Source organism: Adiantum capillus-veneris, chromosome 21, assembly GCF_014529385.1.
Source record: "Adiantum capillus-veneris isolate H3 chromosome 21, ASM1452938v2, whole genome shotgun sequence".
Classification (NCBI taxonomy): domain Eukaryota; kingdom Viridiplantae; phylum Streptophyta; class Polypodiopsida; order Polypodiales; family Pteridaceae; genus Adiantum; species Adiantum capillus-veneris.
This window is the reverse complement of record NC_140951.1, coordinates 68,035,178-68,061,310: the sequence shown is the minus strand read 5'-3', so window position 1 is coordinate 68,061,310 and position 26,133 is coordinate 68,035,178. Positions and strand designations below refer to the sequence as shown.

Genomic DNA, 26,133 nt, shown 5'->3' with positions numbered 1-26,133 from the left:
CGTGTCCGGATTTTCAGAAGCGAGAGAATACCAACAAATCCTTTTTGGCATGCAAACATATGTACTATGTGTACACAAAAGTTCTCGGACTAGAACCTAAGGAGCACATGATTATTCATCAGCCAACCCTCTCACCAATGGACATCGCTTTTATTCTTGGACAACCAAGGATGATTTCTCCCTCCATTTAATTACAACTGGTTTGGTATGCTTCTTTCACTCAACTAGAATATTGATCTATGATATGAAAGTGTTTTTCTGTATTTATTTTGGTTTATTATACTTGTGATTATTTATCTTGAAAAAACATTGTTTATGCAGCAAAGGATTTCAAATTTCAAGCAAAAGATATGAAGCATCTTGCAAGCTATTTGGGAGCAAATTACTTGCCTTTTAGAGTGACCATTACATTTATGGCGACTATCCTTTTTTGTACTCTAATTTTGATCTTATCTTATGGTAGTTTTGCGAATGTACTTACATCCTCAAACTTATGTTGTTTCAAAAAGCAATTGCTTGGGAAAAATAGTATTGTCTCTATCTGGCATTATTTTTTACTTCATCACATTTATATATGCTGTGGATTATATTTAACTCTGAAATTAGTGTTGTCTCTATTCTGCATGATTTTTTACTTTATCGCATGTTTATATGCTGTGGATTATTTGACTCTGATCACATGCGTTGCGAGCATATTTGACTCTAATGGCATGAGTTGTGAAATGGTGATTTTATTTGTTTATATTTTTTCCGTCGTTATGTCCTCTCGGTCTCTCTCTCTCTCTCTGCGTAGTGATATACAACTCTATGATTTTACTTTCTCTCTCTAGAAGAGAAGTCACTCTCTCTCTCTCTCTCAAGGATTTATGATCTCTTCTTCCAATGGTAACTCGCATAAATACTATCTCTCTAGAATTTATACTTTCTCTCTCCGTCAACCACACATATATGGAGTTTTATGACGATTGAAAATTACATTAAATAGATACTTTATGCTATGACACATATTTGGTTTAAAAAACTCTAAAGATTGCTAAAATTGTCAAAAAAACTTGAAATGAAAAACTCGCAAATGTTAAATCCCCGTAAAATGCTTGAGTCAAAAAGAGAACCTACACATTTAATGAGGAAGTTGCTTGAGAAACTTCCTATGCATAAAAATCTCAAAGTTAGGGGAATTCTAAAAGAGCACATGGGACATATGTCAGACTCTCACTAAGCTTAACCACATGGTGTGCTTGAATGCTATTGGTTGGGCTAAAGAGGGGTCCAATGAGCTTCTACTTCCATCTAACAAATATCTAGATATTTTCAAGCTCTCTCTCTCTAAGGGGTAAGGAGGACACTTGTCAAATGACTACCCATGTGCTTGACTGCATGCGGCATTTGATTGGCTAAGGGGAGAGGGGTCCAATGAGCTTGCAACATGAACAAATTTTGCCCAAAGCAAGGAAGTGGGGTGCTAGGGGGGTATACTCCACACACAACTCATTTGGAAGGCCATTCTCACTTGGTGAAAGTTGAGGAACACCACCTCCTTCTCCAAGCTTGTGAGAGTGAAAGCCTACACCAACACTCTTAGCTATGGAATGCAAATCCAACCAAGAGCCATGCTTCAATGCTTAAGCTTGCCATCTTCTCCATCTCCATTACTATGCTATTATGTATGCTAGCAAGAAGAGTAATGATAAGTGAGGAGCTACTTCTTTCTCCTATGGAATGTTTCTTCTTCCTCTTCCCTATCCTCATTCCCCGCTAGCTCTCTCCACCTTCGAAGGTGTTTGAGGCCTTGGGACTGAGGCTTGGGATAGTTAATGCTTTCTACAAGTTTATGTTATGCTTGTGATGCATGAAGCTTTCCATCTTCATTGCATCATGTAGGTCACAAGGAACACAAAGCTTGTATTGTACCAAGTCTCTCTTGATAGGAGAAACTATAATACAAGTGCCTACAAGTTTATGTTATGATTGTGATGCATGAAGCTTTGGATCTTCATTGCATCACATAGGTCACAAGGAACACAAAGATTGTATTGTACCAAATCTCTCTTGATGGGAGAAAATATAATACAAATGCCTATTGAAAGGGGGACCGGCTCCATATGAATCCGGTCCTCAACTATTGTCATGTTCTTTAAACTCTCTCTCTTGCAAAAGTATTGTTCATGCCAAGTTAACTAAGTACCATGTTTATGTTGCTACCATCAATTAAGTTCACCTGCTATGCTCACAAAGTAATCTCTCAAAAGTGCTCCACCTAATTTCATAATTCCGCTACTCTCAAAGTTCATAGGCCATTTCCATTATACTACATGAGGCATGTTGTGGCAACATTTGAGAAGTTGTACATGAAGTAAGTGGTGGGTTGTGTTCATGATCGAGTTTGGGGTGTTGGGGGGGGGGGGGGGGGGGGGGGAGCATTCGTTGTCAAGCACCAAGGCCAATCAATGGCACTCTCTCTCTCTTTCAAACAGAAATAGACATATGGCACTGCTCATGAGGACTAAATGGGATTGGCCCTCTCTCTCTTACACACACACACACACAGCTATAACAATACCAAAGTCATCTCTCTCTCTCTCTCTCTCTCTCTCTCTCTCTCTCTCTCTCTCTCTCTCTCACACACACACACACACACACACACACACTCATGAAGACCCGCAACACACACGACGGTGCCGTAGAAAATGAAACCTACTCTCTCTCTCTCTCTCTCTCTCACACACACACACACACACACACACCTGCGATATACCACATCTCTCTCTTTCTCACTCACACACACTCACACGTACGTTTGAGATAGACTAATTTATCGACGTGTGGTACAGCTTGCTACTCATTATTTTTCCAAGCTGCGAAGTAGAGCCATCCTTTACAAAAACAAAAGTAATCACCCTTCAAAATTGAAGGTTGGACTGAAACTCTATGGCCTTGCTAAAGAGTTTAAATAATATAAATATATATATGGTACTAACTATTGTGACTTTTTGACATAACTCCACATAACTCAGAAGTAAAAACTAAGTCTTTTCATTTTCTACCATCAGTGTACTTGCTACTTACCCTTCACTTTTACATTTCAAACCAAATGATTTCTGACTTACCTTTCACTTTTACATTTCAGCACTTTTACATTTCAAACCTAACGTTTCTTAGTAAAAACCAAGTCTTTTCATTTTCTACCATCACTGTACTTCCTACTTACCCTTCACTTTTACATTTCAAACCAAATGATTTATGACTTACCTTCCACTTTTACATTTCAAACCAAATGTTTCTTAAGTTCTTGAAATGAAGGAGAGATGACACATGGATGTCCCCTCTTCCTTGAAAATTTTAAGCTCAATTATATATAGTATAGATATAGATAGATATTGAACTTCTTCGTCTGTCTTTGAATACGAGCCCTTCAATTTTTATTTTTTTGGTTTTGGCCATACGATTGTGTGTTGTAGTAACACAAACAAGTGATAAAATCACAAGGCTTGCCAAATTAAGGAAACAAATAAAGAACATGAAAGTGAAACAAAAAACTACTAGGATGATAATCATATTGATCCATAGAGAAAGTGATTTGCAAATTACATCATAGAAGTTGACCGCGATGAAGGATTGAAGAGTATCAAAGTGGTGTTTTGATAGGATAAAGGCAAACATAATGTATGGAATCATGCCAGGCCTGATAAAAATTTCTTTTTGAGATGCAATTTTTCAAGCCCCCTTTCATATGCTTTGTGTAATGCAATCAACTTATATAATTTTTCATATATAACGTTAACTTAAGATATAAACACAAAAAATGATAGGCAATTTTGAGATTCTAGCATCTCAAATGACATGAGTTTTTTTTAAAGCACTTGTTTTGATAGGCAAAATAGCCCTTGACAGAAAAATGCGTCAATTTTAGGCCTTGATCTGAGGTTAGATCCCACTTTAAAATCTCTACATCTCTAAGCTTTAAAGGAAAAAACATAAGCACAAAAAATTGAATTAAAAAAGCACCTTTAAGCTCTACACCCTAAGCTTTAGATCCCTATGCTCTACAACCCCCTTTAAAAATTCTACATTTTTAAGCTATAGAACCTTTTTTACAAATTAAAATTGTAGATCTCTAAGTTGTAAATCTCACTTTAAAAGCTTTAAAGTTCTAAGTTAGTAAATCATAAAACTCTAGCGTCTCGAGGTGACCCTCCCCCTACCTGTGGATCCATGTAACATTTTCACTTTCTTTAATTCAAAATTTTACCTTCTAATTAAAAAAAACTCTAGTTCCTCATTGGATCATTGAAGAACTTACTTTAAAAGTTCTACATGTTTGAGTTCTAAACTTGGCTTTAAAATCTCAAAAAAAAATCTTTAAAGATTAAAGCTCTAAAGGATAAATTCTTTCCATAAAGTTTTAACTAACAAAAATAACAACTTTAGTTATTACCTTAAGTTTCAACAGGTGAATGAAATTCTCAAAATAAAAAGATGGGTAAAAGAACTTCTCAAATTTCAAAATGAAAAGGTGACTCTTGGGATTTGTGGAGCCTCTAAGGCTTTATCATTTAACATATAAAGCTGTCAACGATTCATGCTTTCTAATGCATTCGGTACCACAAAAAATTTTCCTTGATATATGAGCATTCATTTTATATTTCAAAACTCAAGACATGTCCATCATTAGATTTACACACTCTTCATTTCAATGAGTGCCCACTATCTTATTTATTCCAATCAACATTTTTGACCTATCCAAAAATATAACTCAACCTTTTTCCTATTTTAGTTAGCAAAAAGAGAAGGCAACGCTATAGCCTTTGCCCTTTGGGCAGGCCAAAAAGAATGTACCTAAAATCCCAAGCACAATCATTGCCTTGAAGAGTCAACACATATGGAGCCCTTCAAATCATAACATTGAGCCTAGAGATTATATATGGTGTGTTAAGCACATCATGAGCCTATGTGGAACACCCTCGATAGGCCTCGTGAACTTTTCACTTGTTTTTTCTTTACCTTTTCCTGATGTTTTTCATCGTGTCATTGTTCTTACTATGTATGCATTGAATTTATCTTTTGGAAGATTTAGAGCAAGTATGAATTATGGGTCAACCATCTCGAGCTAACATGAATTGGCTACGTAGGTACACACACACACACCCTCACCCTCACCTTTAAGTACCATGGGGTCCCAACCATTGGATCAAGGGTCCTTGTGCAAAATCAAGGGCGTTCGTAGATCTCGATCGTCGCGGCGTAAAAACTAAACTCGGTGTACGTTGGCATGTTGGTCAAGGCATGTGCTCCTCAAGCTGATGGTGAGGGTTCAAAACCTGGCTGGGGAAGTGAGGGTGTCCCGAGATTAGATCCCTCATAGGTCCATGTGGTTGACCTCCCGAAATTAGTTTTGTAAAATCTAAACTCAGGATCGCAAGTTTAGATTCCGAGTTTAGATTTAGTCGATCAGTGGTCCAGATCGGCCGCCATCTAGGGGAGGTAGTGCATCCTTTGAATGTATGTGGATTTGAAAACTTAAAACTAAACACACACACAACACACAGAACTTTCTTTCCAAGAGCGAGAGTTTTATGGGTCTGTATTGTTCTTGCCCTAACTATTGTCATACTGCATGCATATTGCACTCTTTGAACCTTTTTTGTGCTTCCCCGTTTTGCATCTGCATCCAATCGGCTCTCGTGGTATATTGATAACTAGTGTGTTACCTGTGCGTTGCTGCGGCCAAGAAAAGCATGGTCATCGGGTCACACACATACAACTATATTTGTAGGTGTGTGTGAGTGTGCGTATGTACACAAGTGAAGAGGATGGAACGTAGTACTTGTAATCACTCCAAGAATATGACAATTCTCTCTCTCTCTCTCTCTCTCTCTCTCTCTCTCTCTCTCTCTCTCTCTCCATAACTTGAGATCAAGATTTGTCAAGTAGATATTTGATATCTATTTGGATCAATAAAAATTATCTTCTTCTCCCCCCCCCCTTCCCCCCTTCTCTCTCTCTCTCTCTCTCTCTCACACACACACACACACACACACACACACACACACACACACACACACACACATACACGTGTTGGTGCACAGCCTCTTGACACCCTCTCTATCTCCCTCCGTCAATCTTTCTCTTCTTATGGGAAAATGGAGGCTTGTAAGGAGTTGCAACTTCTCTCTCTTTCTCTCTCTCTCTCTCTCTCTCTCTCTCTCTCTCTCTCTTTCTCTCTGTTAGGGAATTGTAATTGGAAGCATGTCATACAAATCTTCTCTACAAAATGGACATGTAATACAATTCTGGTAGTTGATCCTTCTTTGACAATAATAGAATATCTTCTTTAGTGAAGATATGGTCAGTTGCATGGCCTTCATCTCTTTATGTGGAAGAAATTTTCCAAATAAACAATCCTTCAGGCAATTGATGCCTCTATATGGAAGAAATTTTCAAGAGTTCTTTGTCAAAAAGTAATGTCTTATGTAGCACAAATGCAAGAGCCTCTACCAGAGAAAGTTGAAATCATTATCTGGATATCCAAATTCTCATGGTAATATAATTCTCCACACACCACCTAAGCTCATGAGTCCAAAGATACATTCTGAAATAACACTTCTCATTTCTCTCTAATTCCCCACCCTTTGCTTTATTTTGAACCTCAAAAGTATGACCCCAATAGCCAGTAGGTCCCCAAAACGAGTTTTTTAGAAACCATTAATTAGTTTAGGGGGGGGAAAGAAAGGAAAAGGGAAGGGTGGGGGAAAAAAAGGGAAAGGAGAAGGGGGGGGTATTTGTTTTTTTTTAGTGCTCAAGGGATCCCCTAAGGGCAGCCAAGGCGAATAGCCTAGTGGTTAAGCTTCTCTTTATAGTCTCTACGTGCTGAGGTCAAATCCTAGGCATTAGGAATGCTTTTGAAGCTAATTGGAGATGCTGAAGCATCTTGGGAAGATTCAATGTATTGAAAAGTGAAAGTAGAGCCAATAGTGTAACCATCTCAATCCACCACAAGAGTTTCAACCTCTTTTGGTGTTCACAACCTCCGGTCCTTGAGCTGTAATCAAGACTTTATCAATGTATGTTAGGATACTTCATCTTTGGCTTTCCATAATCTTTCTCTCGCAAAGCTGTCATGTCTACAAACGCTAACACGGACAATCTATTATTTTATGCACTATTTGAAAGCCAATATTGCGAGTGCTAGTTAGATAAAGCATTTCTCATTGAAGAATCCCTAACTCTCATTTTCCTTGAAATGGTATGTAGTTGCTTTTGGAAGGCTACCAAGTTGCGACAGAATAAATCTCTCTCTCTCTCTCTCTCTCTCTCTCTCTCTCTCTCTCTCTCATGGTGTCCCACGTGAGGGTGCAATTTTTTTTGATAGGTGCACCTCTCCTCTTTGTGCATAGCTTGTGCTTGAGGTGGCAAGAGAGTGATTGTGGATATACTAAGCATCAAACTTTTTAGCGCCTCCCGTGTCCTTCCATTTTGGGTCTATTGAAGACGTGCGTTCGCAAAAAAAAAGGAGTTTAGTGTATTTTTAATAGCTAAAATTGTAAAAAATGTGGACTACATTCCAAGCTTTCCTTGAAGAAAATCGATAAATTTTGCAAGTTTTGACAATTCTTCATATTTTGCAAGTTTTAGTGTAAATATTGACGATTATTTATAATTTAATGTAAATTGAAAGAATTTTATTTGTGCCCTTATTTCCTAAATCACTTCAATTAGAAAAAATAGTATAAATAGATAAAGCATTTCTTATCGTAGAATTGACTCCTTTTTTTGAAACAATATGTAATTGCTTTTGGAGGGATGCCAAGTTGTTGGGGAACTCTCTCTCTCTCTCTCTCTCTCTCTCTCTCTCATGCCAGTGTCCCATGCGAGGGTGTAATAGATTTTTGGCAGATGCACCTCCTCTTTGTGCATAGCTTGTGAAAGAGAGTGATCGTGGATATACTGAACATCTAACTTTTTAGGGCCTCTCATGCCCTTCCATTTTGGGTCTATTGGAGACCTGTGTTTACAAAAGAAAATAGGGTTTATTGTATATTTATCCATCTAAAATTGTAAAACCCGGGCTACATTCAAAGCTTTACGTAAAGAAAATTGATAAAACTTAGCAAGTTTTAGTGTAAATATGACAATTCTTCTAAGTAGATGAAGAATTTTATCGTAGAATTGATTCCGTTTTTCTTGAAACAATATATAATTGCTTTTGGATGGCTACCAGGTTGTTGGGGACTCTCTCTCTCTCTCTCTCTCTCTCTCTCTCTCTCTCTCCCCATTCCAGTTTGGGGCTATTCAAAACCTATGTTTGCAAAAAACCAAGGTTTGTATTTTTAACCATCTAAATTTATAAAATCCCAGATTGCAAAACCAAGGTTTATTGTATTTTTGACCACCTAAAATTATAAAACCCTAGATATATTCCAAGCTTACCTTGAAGAAAACCAGTAAAATTTTGCAAGTTATAGTATAAATACCATCAATTCTTCAAATTTTGAGTTAAAAACAGAAAAAGTTTTAGTGTGTCCCTTATTTATTTTAAAATTATTTCAATTAAAAAAAAAGATCTGAAACTCTCTTTGAGCCCCTTCCGCCCCCTCCCCCTCTCTCTCTCTCTCATGCACACACACACACACAAACACACATATCTTTCCATTTTAGGGCTATTTGAGATCGGTGTTTGATACAAACTTGGATTTAATGCATTTTTAAGAGGCTAAAATTGCAAGAACATAGCTAGATTCTAAGTTTTCCTTGAAGTAAACCTATAAAATTTTGCTAGTGTCAATAAGAATAATTTTTTAAAGTCTACCTTTATGAACAACTCCTTAAATTTTTAACTTTTATGGCTATTGGCCTTCAAAAAGAAAAGCTCAACGTCCTTTCAATTGGCATTCAAAAGGAAAGATAAAGCCTGCTTTCAAAAGCAAAAGTATAGTCAATCTTTTTTATTAAATTCAAAGGGTGAAAGTTGCAAATGTTCATAGTTTGCTTTCAAGCTTCACCAAAATGAGACACCTGGAGGGCTTCTTTTGCCTTGAAATTTTTAAGCTGCATTATAAAGAGTATCTATACTATATATTAGGAAAATGGTTTTCCAGTGCCACTTGTTAAAGTTTGTTGCATCTGGTGAGTTCCGATTTATATGAGTGAGGGGGAGAGGGGGAGAGAGAGAGGCCGCCGAAGGCTACCGACAGTACTAGTAGATTATAAAGAGCACAGATATAAATTGACCTTTTTTGTAGACCCAATCATGGGAATTAGTTTTTGCCACGTTGAAAGTAGTTACAAAATTAAGCGTTTTCTAATGTGTCAGGAGTAAGAAACCTTTAATATAAAGTACGTGGCCTCATTCAATGGAATCAAAATGTAAATTAAAACGTGTCGTTTGGAGGAGCGATAGGAAGAGCAAGGGACCTTCAATCGTGATTCCTGCATTCGTTTCATGGAGCTCTGAACAGGCTCTTTTGTGTGTGTGTGTGTGTGTGTGTGTGTGTGTGAGAGAGAGAGAGAGAGAGAGAGAGAGAGAGAGAGAGAGAGCGCTAGCTAGCTATGGACTTCTCCTGCGTCTCGCGTATTCACGAATGCCTGCTTCCGCTGCTGTCCAAGCTCATTGGCTACACCATCATCGCCACTTCTACCGTCTGCAAAGTGCCCCAGGTATTCGCTGTCTGAGTGTATGAGAGAGAGAGAGAGGATTTCGCTGCTTGCATTTGTGGTCATTCTTCTGCGTGTTACTCCTCCCGAGTCTGCAGATCTATCTGATCTTGAAGAACAAAAGCATTGAGGGCCTCAGCATTCCTGCTTTCGAGATGGAGGTTGTCGGTTTTACCATCTCTTTGGCATACTGTGTGTTTAAGCAGCTGGCTTTCTCTGCTTATGGGGAACTGGTATTTCTGGTCTTGCAATGTAAGTGCCGTACTGTGTGCATTTTTTGTGATTAGTATACTGCCAAACATATGTGCTTAGATTGTGGTTTCACTTACCTCCAGCCATTATTCAAGTGGGGTTGATGTACTATTACTCACCGTCGGGGATTAGCACGTGGCTTAAAACTGGACTGTATCCTTTTTGTGTTTTTAAGCTGTCAGATTTTTGTAGCTTAGCTGATCTTGTCCAGAAACATGTTTTAACTATAACATGCTTGCTCTGTAAACGGGAATCAAAATGTAAAAGATAGAGTCTTGATCCTTGACCATCACGATTACATATCTGGTTGGCTACCTCATTGAGAACTCCTTCATAAGTTAAATTATACCCATTTTCTAATGTTTTGCATGAAAGCAGGGTTTCAATATGCTTTTCATGTGAAACTCTTACAAAAATGCTCTCTATAGACTATATTAAATGCATCTCGCTTAAACCTCTTTACTTCGTTGGAGTGTTTATGACTAGATGTCCTTGATCAATGTCACAAATTGATGATGTGGCATGACTATAAAGTTGTTCCAACTTATGGACAACTGCAGAGGGGCCAAAAAGGGACACTAGGCTTTAAAAATAAAGCATAAAATCTGTTGATGTGGCTGTTGTATGGACGGTCTCAAATTACGTTGATTGTACGAACTGCCGCAAAACGCACTGGTTGTTAACGTGGCTTGACCGTACGGAATGCTGCGATTTCCACTGACTGTTTTAGATTGGTGCTCCTGTCGGTATTTCTTTTATATTAATCTTTGAGAAAAGTACAACTGCCTGCAGATGCTTGCTCTCAGACTCTGCCTCCCGATGCTTTGAGAAGCGAGCCCCTTGGGTCCAATATAAAGGTTACAAGGGATGCTAAAAGCAGAGCCCCAAAAGCATGAAACTCAAAAGCAACTTCTCCCAAAAGCTGCCAGCCAAAAACAGTCAGCGGAAATCGCGGAATTTCGTACAGTCCGTACAGTCCATAATTTGCGGCCGTCCGTACAACAGCCACGTTGTCAGGAGTTTTTTGGAGCAAGGGATTGCGCATATGTACATATACATGCATGGTGCATCAAATAAAGGATTGCCGATTTTCCTTAGCCAGGTGGTTATGTGGGGCCCACATGTGTACAGGTAGGACAGCATGTGCATAGTGCAGCGATTTTCACTATTACCAGTACCGGTGTGTTTTTTATACAATAATGAGGAGTTGGTAGCGCGTAAAACTTCTCGAGGAAGCTATCCGCGGGCCGACGACGTGAGGTAAGTAGGTGCGTCAGATGGCATCTAGTGGCGTCAAGAGGGCGAACAAGGTCAATATTTGCATGCAGATGAGGACGGACACAACGTGGGTGTTTTCTGGTGAGAGTTATGCAGAAAGGTCATCATTAGGACCACTTTTTGGGGCCACTTCACGTGGTGGCGAGATGCATTATTGAAAAAAGCTGAGTGCCAGGTGTGCAGATGATGGAAAAAAGGTGACAACTATGCACTGCGAGGTCAGTTTTTGGCCTGTTCGGGGTCCGTTTGAGGTCATCTAAAAGGCCAAGGGTGCCCAACTAATAAATCTAAGTGTGGGAACTGAAAAAACAGAGAGAAGACCGGAAAAAAGGTTGAGAAGAGAGGAGGAACAGCCGCAGCTGTGTTTTTGCTCATTTTGGAGCCTGTTTTGGCCGTAAACTGGTCATCCGAGGTCGGATTTGAGCACTTTGACATTGTAGACTGGGGTTTTGGGCCGTTCCGGACGCGATGGCGTTGTCCATTTTGCCAAATTCCTCACTCTTTTCCTGCTGTTTTTCTGTGTAAGTTTCTCCTATGAGCGAAGTTTCTGCTCTAGTTTGTGATTGTATCTGGTATCTTTTACCCATATTGTGTGAGTTGTTTGCCCCATTGGTGTTGGCCCAAGCTCATTTGTATCTAAACATGAGAAATTCTCCTCTTTTGAGCTGAGTTTTTTTGGGTGTGTGTGTGTGTGTGTGTGTGTGGAGTGGGCAAGTGGATAGTCTCTCTCCTCTCACTCCAGAGGTGTGTTCCCTGTCTCGGCCAGGTGTGTTGTGAAAGCCGAGTGGTGCCTCATAGTGTGTGTGTGTATCTTTCCAAGAGTGTGTGTCGGGTCGTTATAGAGGCGCTGTGTGTGTTTTCATCCCGCTCACATTCTTTTGGCGCCCCCACGGAGGATTCTCTTCGAGTACCTTCTGCTTCGAGCTTCGAGCTTCGGGATTACAGGTTACAGGTTGCAGATTACAGGTTACAAGGACAGGTACAAGTACAGGTGATTCACATAGGTACAGGTAGCTGGAGTACAGTGATATACTAGCAGTGATGTCACTTGCAGTTGTTGTGGGAATGCATCACTTGGCGTCTATTTGAGCGCAATGTCTGCTGGATTGTACGTTACTTGTGGAAACTGCCATTGTACGCATTTGTGGAGCCATACTTGGTTGTATTTGGCAGTCCCAGCCATTTCTGAGACTTGGTCTGGAAGATAGTCATTTCTGAGACTTGACTATATGCGATTTGCATTAGCCTTCGTGTGAGGGTCGATAGCGTGAGGTTTTTATTGAGCTGGGGGATTCTCAAATGTGGAGATCCTTTCGGTGATACAGGTAGCTGGAGCACCCTTTTTGTGACCTCGCCATAGGCTATGTACTAGTGAGTCCTACTTGATGCTCGGGTTCTATTGTTGACAGTTTATGCATACATAGACAGTCTATATTTTGGGTTCCTACTGCTCTACTTCTGGGGAAACTCTGTCGAAATTTTCCCAAGTTATGATGGCTGGTTTTTTGGTATTTTGAGCCATTTATGTTGTTATGCTGCTGAAATTTTGGCAAAATCAGAGGTTGAGTCAGGTGTGCCTTCTTGGGAGCTTCATGGTTGGCTTTAATGGATGATCAAAATGGCCCTCAGTTCGCTCCTTTTCATTTAACTCAAAGAATTCAGATTAATGTTCATGTGTCCAGGAAGATCTTTTTCCAGCAGCGTATAGTCTTTATATTTGGGCCAAGAAGATTGAGAGAGATCCTGGAATGTCCTTTGCCTGTTGTCATTCCGATGATCAACTATGAAAACTCATTTGAGGTGCATGTGTTTGTCCTTATCTAAAGTTGAGCTCCATTGAAGTTTCTGGGGATTGGGTAGTGAAAAGTTTTGGGTTCTTGCACGTGTGTTCAAAGGGGTTCTCAAAGCATCATAATTTGGGTAGCCATGGCTCTCTTATCCGGAGTTTCATGGAAGAAGTGATGAAGATGTGGAAGAATTTTTGGAAAAGATGGAGGTTGCCTGCATTAGCAACCAGATTCATGACCCTACGCAAATGTTACGCCTTCTCCAAATTTGTTTGAAGAGTGATGCACGAGTTTGGTCTAAAGCATTTGAAGAGGAGTTGCGTGTGGCTGATCCACCTGTAAGGTTGAGTTGGGACAATCTACGACATGGGTTGGAAGTGGAGTTTGTGAAGATAGAAGATCCTGACAAGGTGTGGCAAGAAGTACAGGCTTTGGTGCAAAAGGAAGGTGAGCCAGTAGATGCGTACATACGTAAGTTTTCATTGGCATGGGAGCGATTGTGCAAGGCTTTAGCACCACAGGTACCCCGCCTGACATGATGAAGAAGGACAGGTTCTTGGCTGGTCTTTGGGAGAATATACGTTGGAGAGTGGAGCTAAAGAAGCCTAGGACATATGAAGATGCACTAGAGGTAGCAAGGAACAAAGAGTGGAAGCTGAGGAAAATGAGCCAGTTAGGGGTGGAGTCTTTGCCCATGAGGTCTGAATTTCAGCCTATGGACTCTTTACAAGGTCGTATGTCAGGGGTTCATCATGAACCAGTGGTTCCTGTTACTACTCAGGTTATGCCAGCAGTGGTCACTACAGCAGTGCAAGATGATGGCCTAAGGCAAGACATGAGGCAAGTGGTTGATTTGATGAAGAATCTCAGCCTAAACATGCTAGGTCAAGTGGGAAATAATCGAGGTCGAGGGCGGTTTGCAAATCAGCCAGGAGGTGAAGAAAGGCCTAGGAATGGTGTTGGACAAAGCAATGGTAGGTTTTGGAGGCAGACTCCTACATGTTATAATTGTGGAGAGTTGGGTCACATCAGCCCGCAATGTGATAAGCCACCAAGGATGGGGGGAGACATGTATCCATTGCCAAGACAGGTGCTAACTAGGTCAAATGATTATGGCATCGAAATTAAGGGAGACGAAGGAACCAGTGGACTGACCCAGGAGGAAAAGGGAAAGACAAAAGTGCTAAGTGTAATCACCTTGGAGAAGGCATCAAAGCTAGAGGATACATTAGTGATGCCTATTGGGAAGAGGACCACAGAGGAAAAGGAAGGAAGAAGTGCCCCAAGTCCTAGTAAGAAGAAAGGAAAGAGCCATGAAGGCGAGGATGTCAAGGCCAAGAGGAAAAGGAGAGCTCGTCGAAAGTTTCATGTTTCAGATTTTCCACTAGGGGATGGGCAATTAAGCTATGACTTGAAGGAGGATCTGACGAGCAGGAAGGCAGATGTTACTTTTGGGCAGCTTATAGAGATGGTGCCTAAGCTAAAGCGACAGTGGAAGAGGATGGTTAACCCAATGGAGAAAGAGCCAGAGAGAGGTTCAGTAAAGGTGTTGGCAATGGATGAGCTACCAGACATTTGTCCAATAGTAGATGTGTGGCATAAAAGGAAAAATTTGGGACAAGGTTATGTGGATGGCGGAGCCCAAATATGCGTCATAACACACTCATGCGTTGAGAAGATGGGTCTCACAGTGGCTGGGGTGTCAGGTTTTCGGATCAGATTGGCAAACCATCAAAAAGTAAAATGCTTGGGTGTTGTAAAGAGCTTAGAAGTGGAGGCATATGATGCAAAGGCAGTGGTTGATTTTCATTTGATGCCAGCAGGGTTGGGAGCATATCCTATTATACTGGGCAGACCATGGTTACGTGCAGTGGGAGCCGTTCAAGATTGGCGACATGGTACGATTAGCCTCTATGGAAAGACAGGTACCAAGAAGCTTTATAATATGGACACAAGGAAATGATTAGAGGAGCTTTATGAAGATGAGGATGAGTCTAGTGATGAAGACTCTTCCACGGTGACAGATGAGGACAGTGATAGCACTACCAGTAGTGATGAGGATGCTGATGTTGCATTTCTTTTGATGGATAAAGAAATCGAGGAGTGTGGTTTAGTCGCATTTGCGAAGGAAGTTGAAGATGAAAGTGAAGGGCCTTATGAAGTGATTGAAGGGCTGATGCAAACCAAAGTTGAGTTGTCAAAGAAGCAGGAATTAATGACGCAAATGATTAGTGGAGACCTCTCAGCTATGAAGAAGGATATATATTTGCATATGCTGGCTAGTTTTCCTGATTTGTTCATTACTTCATATGAAGAGATCAGAGGGTTCAAGGGTGAAGAGATGCATATAGAGCTGAAAGAAGGTGCTAAGCCAGTGCGGCAAAGGCTAAGAAGGATGGGTCAAGAGCAAATGGAAGCCTTGCGGGTAGAGGTGGACAAGTTATTGAATGCAGGGTTCATAGTTCCAGTGGAGACCACAGAATGGGTGAGTCCAGTTGTAGTCAGTCCAAAGAAGGATGGGAAGTGGAGAATTTGTGTGGATTTTAAACCCTTAAACGCAGCCACTAAGAAGAACCCATATCCTCTTCCATTCATCGATCAGATCTTGGATTCAGTGGCAGGTTATGAGAGGTACAGTGTGTGTGATGGTTTTTCAGGCTATTTTCAATTGAAGATTGCTCTTAAAGACCGCACAAAAACAACTTTTATTACGCCATGGGGCTGCTATTGCTACACAGTATTGCCATTTGGGTTGTCAAATGGACCTTCCTTCTATCAAGAGAGAGCAAATTGGGTGTTGGAACCATTCATTGGTAGTTGTGTTAAAGCTTTTATGGATGACTTCTGTGTCTATAGCAGTAGGGCTGATCACCATGAGAAGCTGCATATGGTATTGGCTCGATATGATGAATGTGGAGGACAACTAAATCCAAAGAAATGTCATCTAGCACAGCCAAGGGTGAAGTTATTGGGCCACATGGTGTCAGAAAATGGCATTGAGGCTGATCCAGACAAGGTGAAGTCTATTATTCTTCTTCCATCACCTATGAGTACGAAGCAATTGGAAACCTTTATACACAAAGTGAAGTACATGGCACGGTTTATTCCATTGTCTTCGCAACTTCTTTATCCATTACAGCAAGTGGCAAAGCATGATCCATTGCAATGGGATGACAAGTGTGAAGAAGTGTTTCAAGAGGTGAAAGAGGTGTTAGGGGGGTTGTCAGCCATGCAGGCTCCTGATTGGGAGAAAGTTTTTTATGTAAATCCATCAGTAGGGGATGATGCCATTGGAGCCATGCTATTGCAAAAGGGGAAGGGCAGCCATTATATGAGGCTAGTGTATTGTACAAGCCGAGTGAAGTTGGTAGCGGAGAGAAAGTTATCGGAAGTAGAGCTAGTGATGGCCAGTGTAATATTTGCTTGTCGACGATTTCGTCATTACTTGCTACCACGGCCTTTTGTTTTCTTGACGAGTTATGCCTTTTTGCCACAGTTAATTAATGGTACTAACATGTCAAATGTGGTGAAGAAATGGGTAATTGAGCTGCAAGAGTTTGAGTTCTCTTTTCTAGTGGAAGATAGTACAAGGGCTACCCTAGCTGATTTGTTGACCTACAAGGAGAATCCCCTTATTGTTAAGGAAGAGGTGGTGAGAAAGGTAGTTGAAGAAGTGCCACAGATCAGCAATGCACATGTGTTGTTCTTTGATGGTTCATACAGAAAGAGCCACGATGCAGCTTCAGGGGGTATAGCACTTTATGATCCAGAGGGGAAGCTAGTATGCAAGAGAGGGTTCAAATTGGATGCGCATAGTAACAATGAGGCTGAATATACTACATTGGAAGCCGGATTACACATTTGTTTGAAGCATGGGGTTCGAAGGTTGAGCATAAAAGGTGATGCCTTGTTAGTGGTGAAGCAAGTGCTGGGTGTGTGGAAGAGCAAGAACACCTCATTGAAGGAAATGTGCTTCAGAATTAAAGGCCTATTAAAAAAGTTCGAAGCATGGAGCATCAGACACATTGAACGTGCTCTAAATGGAGAGGCACATGAAGCAGCTCAAGGCATGATTGGGGAGCTATTTGTGTTGAGGACCACTTTACCTCTTTATCATGGCCGGGAAACTTTGGCTCAAGAAGAGGAATTTTTGCTAACAGGAATCATTCCAAAGGAGATTCAGAAGTCTAAGAAGTATGGCTTTGTGCGTAGAGCATACAGGTACAAATTGATTGGTGATGTCTTATACATGAAAGGGACTGATCTCGTGTTGAGACGTGTACCTTGGCGGGAGGAGCTTTACAGAGTGTTGGAAGAGAATCATGAAGGCGCATGTGGTGGCCATTTTGCTCTAAAGATCACCTTGCATAAGATTTTGCAAGAGGGGTATGTATGGCCTAGTTTGCACAAGGATGTTCACCATTGGTGTAGGTCTTGCAATAGGTGTCAAGCATTTGGGAAGAGAGTGTTGAAGCCAGAGCTACGAAAAACCATTATGGCGTTTGATGTGTTTGAAAAGTGGGGGATTGATGCAATAGGCCCGTTACCTATCACAAGCAGGGGCAAAAGCTATATCTTGACGGCAGTGGACTATCTCTCTAGATGGGCAGAGGCTATAGCAGTAAAACAGATCACTGTAAAAGATGTGGCAAAATTTGTGTATGATGAAATATGTTGCAAGTTTGGGGTGCCATTAGAGCTACTTTCAGATAAGGGGCCAGGATTTAGAGCTAAACTGCTAGACTTCTTATGCACAAAGATGAGGATTAGGCACCAGCATACCACTCCTTATTACCCGCAGTGTAATGGCTTAAATGAAAGATTCAATGGTGAGTTGGTACAAATTCTTTCTAAAGTGACAGAGCACCAAGGAAAGAATTGGGATTTGGAATTGCCTAGTGCATTATGGGCTTACCGTACTTCGGTTAAGACAGGTACAGGGTTTACTCCATTTCATTTGGTGTATGGAAAGGAAGCACTATTGCCTGTGGAGGTAGAGTTGCCTGCGGTCAAGATGTTAGAGAAGTTGCTTGGGCCGCCTAGTGATGCATTCAAAGAGAGGCTCTTGCAGTTACAAGAGGTCCAATTGGATAGGATGAGCGCATTGGAGTATTATGGGCAGATGCAGGATAAGGCTTTGGCAAAGATAAATGAAAAGGTCAAAAGTAAGGGTATCAAGAAGCATGACTTGGTTTTGCGCTACAACAGCAAACTGGACAACACCTTCCAAAAGAAGTTTCAAATTAAGTGGGAAGGCCCTTTCAAGGTAGTGGAGTGTTTCCCGAATGGTACATATCAGTTGGCTAACCTGGATGGGATTTTACATACGTCAAGGGTAAATGGATTGCGTCTTAAGTTGTATCATGCTAGGTTGATGATGGTGGAGCAAGATGAGTTTTCTGAAGAGCGAGTGATGTCTGTGAGGGATGAGGAGACCTGTGATGCGGCGAGTCTCATATCTCTCTTTGCTGCTGCTGATCATGAATGATCTAGCAGGCTAGGGGATGGGCAAATTATGTCAGGAGTTTTTTGGAGCAAGGGATTGCGCATATGTACATATACATGCATGGTGCATCAAATAAAGGATTGCCCATTTTCCTTAGCCAGGTGGTTATGTGGGGCCCACATGTGTACAAGTAGGACAGCATGTACATAGTGCAACGATTTTCACTATTACCAGTACCAGTGTGTTTTTTATACAATAATGAGGAGTTGGTAGCGCGTAAAACTTCTCGAGGAAGCTATCCGCGGGCCGACGACGTGAGGTAAGTAGGTGCGTCAGATGGCATCTAGTGGCGTCAGGAGGGCGAACAAGGTCAATATTTGCATGCAGATGAGGACGGACACAACGTGGGTGTTTTCTGGTGAGAGTTATGCAGAAAGGTCATCATTAGGACCACTTTTTGGGGCCACTTCACGTGGTGGCGAGATGCATTATTGAAAAAAGCTGAGTGCCAGGTGTGCAGATGATGGAAAAAAGGTGACAACTATGCACTGCGAGGTCAGTTTTTGGCCTGTTCGGGGTCCGTTTGAGGTCATCTAAAAGGCCAAGGGTGCCCAACTAATAAATCTAAGTGTGGGAACTGAAAAAACAGAGAGAAGACCGGAAAAAAGGTTGAGAAGAGAGGAGGAACAGCCGCAGCTGTGTTTTTGCTCATTTTGGAGCCTGTTTTGGCCGTAAACTGCTCATCCGAGGTCGGATTTGAGCACTTTGACATTGTAGACTGGGGTTTTGGGCCGTTCCGGACGCGATGGCGTTGTCCATTTTGCCAAATTCCTCACTCTTTTCCTGCTGTTTTTCTGTGTAAGTTTCTCCTATGAGCGAAGTTTCTGCTCTAGTTTGTGATTGTATCTGGTATATTTTACCCATATTGTGTGAGTTGTTTGCCCCATTGGTGTTGGCCCAAGCTCATTTGTATCTAAACATCAGAAATTCTCCTCTTTTGAGCTGAGTTTTTTTGGGTGTGTGTGTGTGTGTGTGTGTGTGTCTGTGTGGAGTGGGCAAGTGGATAGTCGCTCTCCTCTCCTCCAGAGGTGTGTTCCCTGTCTCGGCCAGGTGTGTTGTGAAAGCCGAGTGGTGCCCCATAGTGTGTGTGTGTATCTTTCCAAGAGTGTGTGTCGGGTCGTTATAGAGGCGCTGTGTGTGTTTTCATCCTGCTCACAACGTCAACAGATTCTTCGCTTTATTTATAAAGCCTAGTGTCCCTTTTTGGCCCCTCGGCAGTTGTCCATAAGTTGGAACAACTTTATAGTCATGCCACGTCATTAGTTTGTGACAATAAATGTCAACCACTGTGTAGCAAGTTGTAGCTTTGAACTTCAAAGGGTGGCCACACTTTGGGGCTGATCCAATGGAGGTTTGATCATGGCATTGTCAAGGTTCAATGGTTGCCCGTGTTAGTCTATCCTCACCAGTTGCAAACTTGATCATCATTCGATTCACCTTTTCTGCTGTAGCTTTGACATGGTGTTAGAGACACGGCGATCTCAAGCCAAATTGGTGATTTGTGCGAATTTGATTTTTCATGACAAAGAGGAGCATACACCTGGTTGCTACCTCTCCTGGGGCTGATTTGATGTTGTTTTCGACTGCTTTGGAGAACCTTCTTCATTTCCACTTGTCCTAGCTAATTCACATGCCCAACTTGTCTTCAATATGGACGCGGTTGACGGTTTCCGATGATGGAGCATAGGGCGAAGAGAAGTGGCGAGATTGTTCATAGTTTCACTATGGTGCTGGAATCATCCAATCAAGATTCCTATTGTATCCACATTTCCTACAAATTGGCAATTGAATGGCGAGAAATATACCATTTCGAGAGCGATGATGGTAGCGGTCTTGTCTCATACGAGCGAGGAGGCTTTGTCAATAGCGCCTTTTAGAAGCCGAAGGATACAACGGGAGCAAAGGGGTGGGGAATTTTCAATGCTCATAATCGACTGCTCATTATCCTCAGCAATGCATCACGAGTTATGAATTGCCAGCCACATACGATTGATGAAGGACGCGAAGATAATTTGAAATTGACTTCCCTCTTTATGTGATTGAGCATCTCCGATGAAACGGTAGCTTTAATAACCGGGGAAGAAAGAATACAAGCACATGAATCGGAGGTGGCTTGATACCCACTCTCCGTTCTAAGTCTTGATCTTGATATTGATGGAGCTTGGGAGCATCCTCTCCCTAATCGGATCTTGAGAGCAAAAGCTCTTTACTCAAAAGAATCCACCTCGATCTGAGGGCATGGCACCCCTTAAGAGTTTTTCTTAAGACTCCATATCGGAATCCTTGTAGCAGTGCAAAGCCTTCTATTGCGTGTGTTTTCACATAAGAGAGAGAACTTGCAAAACACAACAAAGGGTGACGCGGAAACATCACCCGACTTTGATTGTGGATTGGAGAATTGGTTGGGCTGCAAAAGCTTTGTTGAGTCTTGCACTTGCTTGGGGTTGAAATTGGGTAGAGCCTTCTCCTGGCACAGGGCACTGAGTGAGGGGCACGATGTCATTTCTTCTCCTTCCAAATAGCACCTTCTTCCAAAAAGTACGTCCTCTAAAACAACTTTTTGAAAAGAGAGCTTTTTCAAAAAGTAGCTTTTGTAAAAGCATTTTCTTATAAAAAGCTTCTTCTTCAACAATCGCTTGGTGTATTTTTCGACCGGATTGCTCTAAGAAGAATAGTCGTCTAAGGTTTGATACCCCTATAATCGGCAAGCATTGCAAAGGTGGTAAAATCGTTGCAACAATCACTGAACTCAATTGAAACAACAAACACTTGACTTGAAAGAGAGAACACCCCACGCTGTGGCGACGTTCCACTCTGAGAAGCATTGGTCCCAAAGTCTGGCACGTCTTTCGGAACTTCTTTTTATATCAAATAATCCACATAGTACAATTGCCGGGGATTCACTTTGCAGATATTCAACCATGTACCGATCTGCCAAAGTTGACCCCAACACACTTTTATAGACACTAAGGATCAAAAGCAAGTGATGCAGCTAGTACTGGCTCAAAAGCAATTGCTAAAATTGCCTAGTGCTCAAAAACTGAGTTCACCCTATGTAGAAATCATGCCACATCATCAGTGTATGGACGACCATAAATTGTGTTGCTTATTATTAAGGCACCACATCAACGCCATACGATCATCCACGTCATCTTTTCCATCTCTATATTGTTCTTCTCTTCTGTCGGCAGGTGTGCTACGACATCACTCTTGTGACACATGGAGGTGGGACATGGTGATTATCAAAGTGGTAAAGGGGAAATTCCACATGATCATTGTGCTCAGTATGTGATCCAACAATTGCTATATTTAAAGGAGCAAGAGAAGCACAATCCAGCAGATGATCTTATTGATCTGGCGGTGCTTCTTACTTACGTAGGATCTCTTTATCTTCTAGCGATTGCCCAACAAAATTTTGGCAATCCCTGTTCTCTTAACCTTAACCCTTCTCATAACCCCCTTGATGCTTCTCCACGGAAGAGTTCTAAAGATGCTTCTCAATTCTTGGAAGGAATCTTCTTCGAGCATATGGCTTCAGGAGAACATGTTTCACTCATGATGTGTAACCACCGTTGCCTTTTGGCCTTCCACCACCACCGCCATCACCTCCATTTGAGGGTCAACATTGTTATTGTTATAAGTATTATCAGGCTGTACATTCTGATCTAGCACCCAAAACTTCCAAAGATGATGGGTCTACAATGAAATTCTTGACCTTTTCGGGTGTTCATGAATTCTAGGAATGCTTTCAAAATCCTTCAATAGTTTGATGTTATCTCATGCAACAACAATTTCACCGAGGAGTCCAAATTGATTTGATATACCTCTGTCCTTAAGTCAGAGTTATTGGGGAACGCCTTGTGAGGATTCTAGGTACTAATCCTCTATTAAGTACTTAAACTCATGATTAAGACTTAAGAAACTGAACTGAACTCAAAGAAAGACTTAAGAAGACTCTGTGTTTGATTGATTGAATGTGTGATACAAGGGCTCCTTATATAGGAGACGAATAGACAAATGAAAAGACACGTCTCTTGGTGAAGAGACATGACTTTAGACGTAAAGACACATCCTTTCGGTGAAGAGCTGCAACCATTGGGCGAAGAGTCGCACCCGTAGAGCGAAGGGGTGTGACTAGTCGTCGAAGGAGTGTGGCTTTTGGCGAAGAGGCATGTCCTTTGAGCGAAGATGTCACGATTGTGACTTGTTACACTCTTCTTGATTCATTACAGATACAGATGCGAAGTGTGACTAACCTAGCAGGACTCCTGTTCTCGAATGGTCACACCCCTTCGCCCAAAAGACATACCTCTTCGCCAAAAGCCACACTCCTTCGACGACTGGTCACACCCCTTCACCGTACGGATGCGACTCTTCACCCAATGGTTGCAGCTCTTCGCCGAAAGGATGTGCCTTTTCGCCTAAAGTCATGTCTCTTCACAAAGAGACATGCCTCTTCAATGATGACTATTCAATTCCTATAAAAGGAACCCTTGTATCAAACTTTCAATCAATCAAACACAGAGTCTTCTAAGTCTTGTTCTAAGTTCAGTTTCAGTTTCTTAAGTCTTAATCATGAGTTTAAGTACTTAATTAAGGATTAGCGACTAGAATCCTTACAGTGGTATCAGAGCAAATTTTTCCCGGGACCCGAAGGTTGTGAGCCTCTCACCCTCGCCGCTACTCTCCCCCTTCCCGTAGTTGTATGGAAGCAGAAGAAAGATGGCCAGGACCCATGTCAGCATGAGGTAATCTTTTCTCAAATACATACATAAAGTTAAGCAGAAGATGGCAGACAGAGTAGGTGTTGCGGCGTACCGGTTGCAATTCCAGACTCTTCGCCAGGACAAGATGAGTTGCACTCTTGCCTTCTTGCGCAAGTGACGCAAGCCTGTGCTTCCAGGCCATCCCTTCACCAGGCAGTGCTTCCAGGCCTTCCCTTCACCAATCACCTCGCAGAGGCAACAACACGCTGGCAGCGCAGGCTGTTTTCGAATAAGCAGCAGCGTTCGGATTTTATGAACACAGCGCAGCGTTTCGATTTAATTGAGCCAGCGCTGATTTAAATTGGGGCCACCTTTTCATTTTAAAAGGCTTATTGGCCGGCCGCCCAACATCATTTTAAAAGTGGGCACCCAACATAAATAAAAAAAAAACAAGGACAACTAATCAGCCAGCGCAATGAACAGTTTACGCCAGCGTGAAGATCATCTCCCGCCTCCTCTTCTGCTAATTCCCAGCTTCACCAATTCTGGCCATCGCCAGACGCGCACGCGGGCTTGTTCAGAGTCATGGAAGACGATGCCCTCGACGTTCCCGTCAATTTTCTCTCGTACATAGACGAGGTGCCCGAAGAAATATTGCCAGAAAATCCTCCTCCGGCTCTTGAAGTGATAATTATACCAGATACTCCCGAACCAGAACCTGTACCCGAACCGGAACCCGCATTCGAACCGGAAGTAATTCTCATTTCGGATTTCCCATCCCCAGTTCCGGTTCCAGAGGAAAGACAGGTTCCCGAATTCATTCCGGCACCCGAGCCTGCTCCTGTACCTGCATTACAGCCAGTAGTGTTGCCACAAAATTACCTGGTTTATGTCACTCATCGGCATGCCTCGCGCTCACAGGGCTGGGTGGTGTGGCATATTATAGTTACGTGCGAGCCTCTTCATTTGCCGCACTACGAGCACATACTGAGCCGATACCCCCACTTGGCCTATTCTCTGACGGAGTGTCGCGTGGATTCAGTAAACGACATCATTTCCGAGCAGCCTTTAGTTCGGGTTCACAGCGAGTTACAGCTTCCGGACTACACGCCTTTGACGCCAAACGACACACCTCCTATCGACGAGGTGGAAGATATCGAGGATTCGGATCTTGGACCAGATTTCTTAGAGGAGTGGGACGCAGCATCAGCAGCAGCTTCACCCTTTTACGGCAACCACATCTCTCCAGCTTCTCCGAGATATTCCCTCTGAGCCGTCAGAATGTCAGAGACAGGCAGTGCTGCACCAGATGATCCGATAGCCATCCTCAGAGAACAGATGTCCGTCCTCCAGGAGGCCCTCTCCACTGGTCTTGCATCGATGACCGCACGTTTGGATGTCCTGCAGGCCTTTTCTTCTTCGAGGACGCAGCCAGCTACCCATTCAGTTTCTTCGGTAGCAGAGTCAGTTCCTGAGCAAGTCGACACTTCGGAACCAGAGATAGACAATCCTGAATTGAAATATCTTTTTAAGATAATAAACACAGCACAAAAAAAGAAAATAGATGCAAAGTTGCTCGAGCCATACAACGGTCGCCGCGATAAGCGCGTGCTGGACCATTGGCTTTTCAAATTGGAGGTTTACTTTTCAAATACTGATCTCATTGAGAGCAAGAAAGTTGCTTTGGCTAGCTCTCTACTAAAGGATACTGCATTCCTTTGGTGGCGTCGCCGCATCAAAGATGGAAAAATCACCGCTACTTGGGACAAATTCCGGCGCGTTCTTTGCAAGGCTTTTGAGCCTGCAAATGCCGATTTCCACGCCCGGTCTTCTCTCCGCCGCCTGAGCCAAACTGGTTCCTTGGCCGCGTACATCTCAGAGTTTCAGAAATTAACTCTTGAGATAGAGACTCTCAGTCCTTCCGACAAACTCCACAGTTTTGTTGACGGACTTGAGCCTTCCCTGCGAGATGACGTCCATAAATTTAACCCTGCCGCACTGGATGCTGCAATCGCTTATGTTGAGCGTCTTGGTGACAATCGGTGCCCATTCAGAAGTTTCCTTTCTGGTGATCGAGTTTCCAATTCTGCAAGCTCTTCACAACGTAATTACCAAGGACAAGGTGGTCAGAATCAACATTCTTTCTCAGCAGCTCACTCTTCGAGACAATACTCTGTTGGACAAACTTCTTTTCGACCCCAATCTTCTGGACAAGCAGCCACTTCCAGAGCCTCCTCTTCGGCAAATAATAAGAATCGACGAAACAATCGTCCCAATCATAGAAGGAATGGTCGTCGTGATTTTCGGCTAAATACGTCCTCTGGACAACAATCCTCTTCATCAGCTCCTTCAACCTCCAACTCCAACCGTACAGGATTATGTACAATTTGTCATGGAGATCACAGGTGGTATGAATGCCCCAAGAAGCCAAATCCTTCAAATCCTCGCCAGAATTCTCACATGGAGACCACAATTTCAGAACCTATCCACTGCCAACCTCCTGTCCCAGACAAAGGCAAACAGGCAGCACGTTGTGTTCGAGTTTCCAAGGTTGTAAGTGCCTTAATGATGAATGCTCGGAATCACGTCACTGCTCCAGTGGATCTTTCGAATCAGGTTCTCAGCCTCCTTGGCTTTGTTGGCAAGCAGGCAATCAATGTTCTTGTGGATAGTGGGTGTTCTACTAATTTCGTCAGCACATCTTTGATTACTAAATTGCGCCTTCAAACTCAACCTAGTGAGGCAGCTTACCAAGTAGAACTTGCTGATGGTTCCTTCCTCGAGTGCAACAAAAGGATTGAAAAGCTGGATTTTCAGATACAAGATTACCAGGATCAGCTTGGTTTTTCTGTTATGCCTTTGTCACATTACGACTTGATCCTTGGCCAGTCTTGGTTATTTCAGTATGATCCAATAATCAGTTTCAGAGACCACTCAATTCGGCTCTTTCACA

The 26,133-nt window shown here is 42.2% G+C and overlaps 2 protein-coding genes across 2 annotated transcripts in view; both read left to right on the top strand.

Annotated features, from left to right (window-relative positions):
* Positions 1–9,372: 9,372 nt before the first annotated feature.
* The window catches only part of LOC147431104 (mannose-P-dolichol utilization defect 1 protein homolog 2-like), a 36,304-nt gene continuing 19,543 nt past the window's right edge, over positions 9,373–26,133 (top strand). The window contains exons 1-3 of the mRNA XM_086493752.1: positions 9,373–9,654; positions 9,750–9,903; positions 9,987–10,056. Coding sequence (XP_086349878.1) covers positions 9,547–9,654; positions 9,750–9,903; positions 9,987–10,056 — 332 coding nt within the window. The 5' untranslated portion in view covers positions 9,373–9,546. The remainder of the gene's footprint in view (positions 9,655–9,749; positions 9,904–9,986; positions 10,057–26,133) is intronic.
* Positions 23,142–24,452, top strand: LOC147431105 (uncharacterized). Its single transcript, XM_086493751.1, has one exon. The coding sequence runs from the start codon at positions 23,766–23,768 to the stop codon at positions 24,450–24,452; it is 687 nt and encodes a 228-aa protein (XP_086349877.1). The 5' UTR covers positions 23,142–23,765.

Bases quoted from the DNA above. Each gene is read 5' to 3' on its own strand.
- LOC147431105 (XM_086493751.1), top strand. From the start codon at position 23,766: ATGGAAGACGATGCCCTCGACGTTCCCGTCAATTTTCTCTCGTACATA.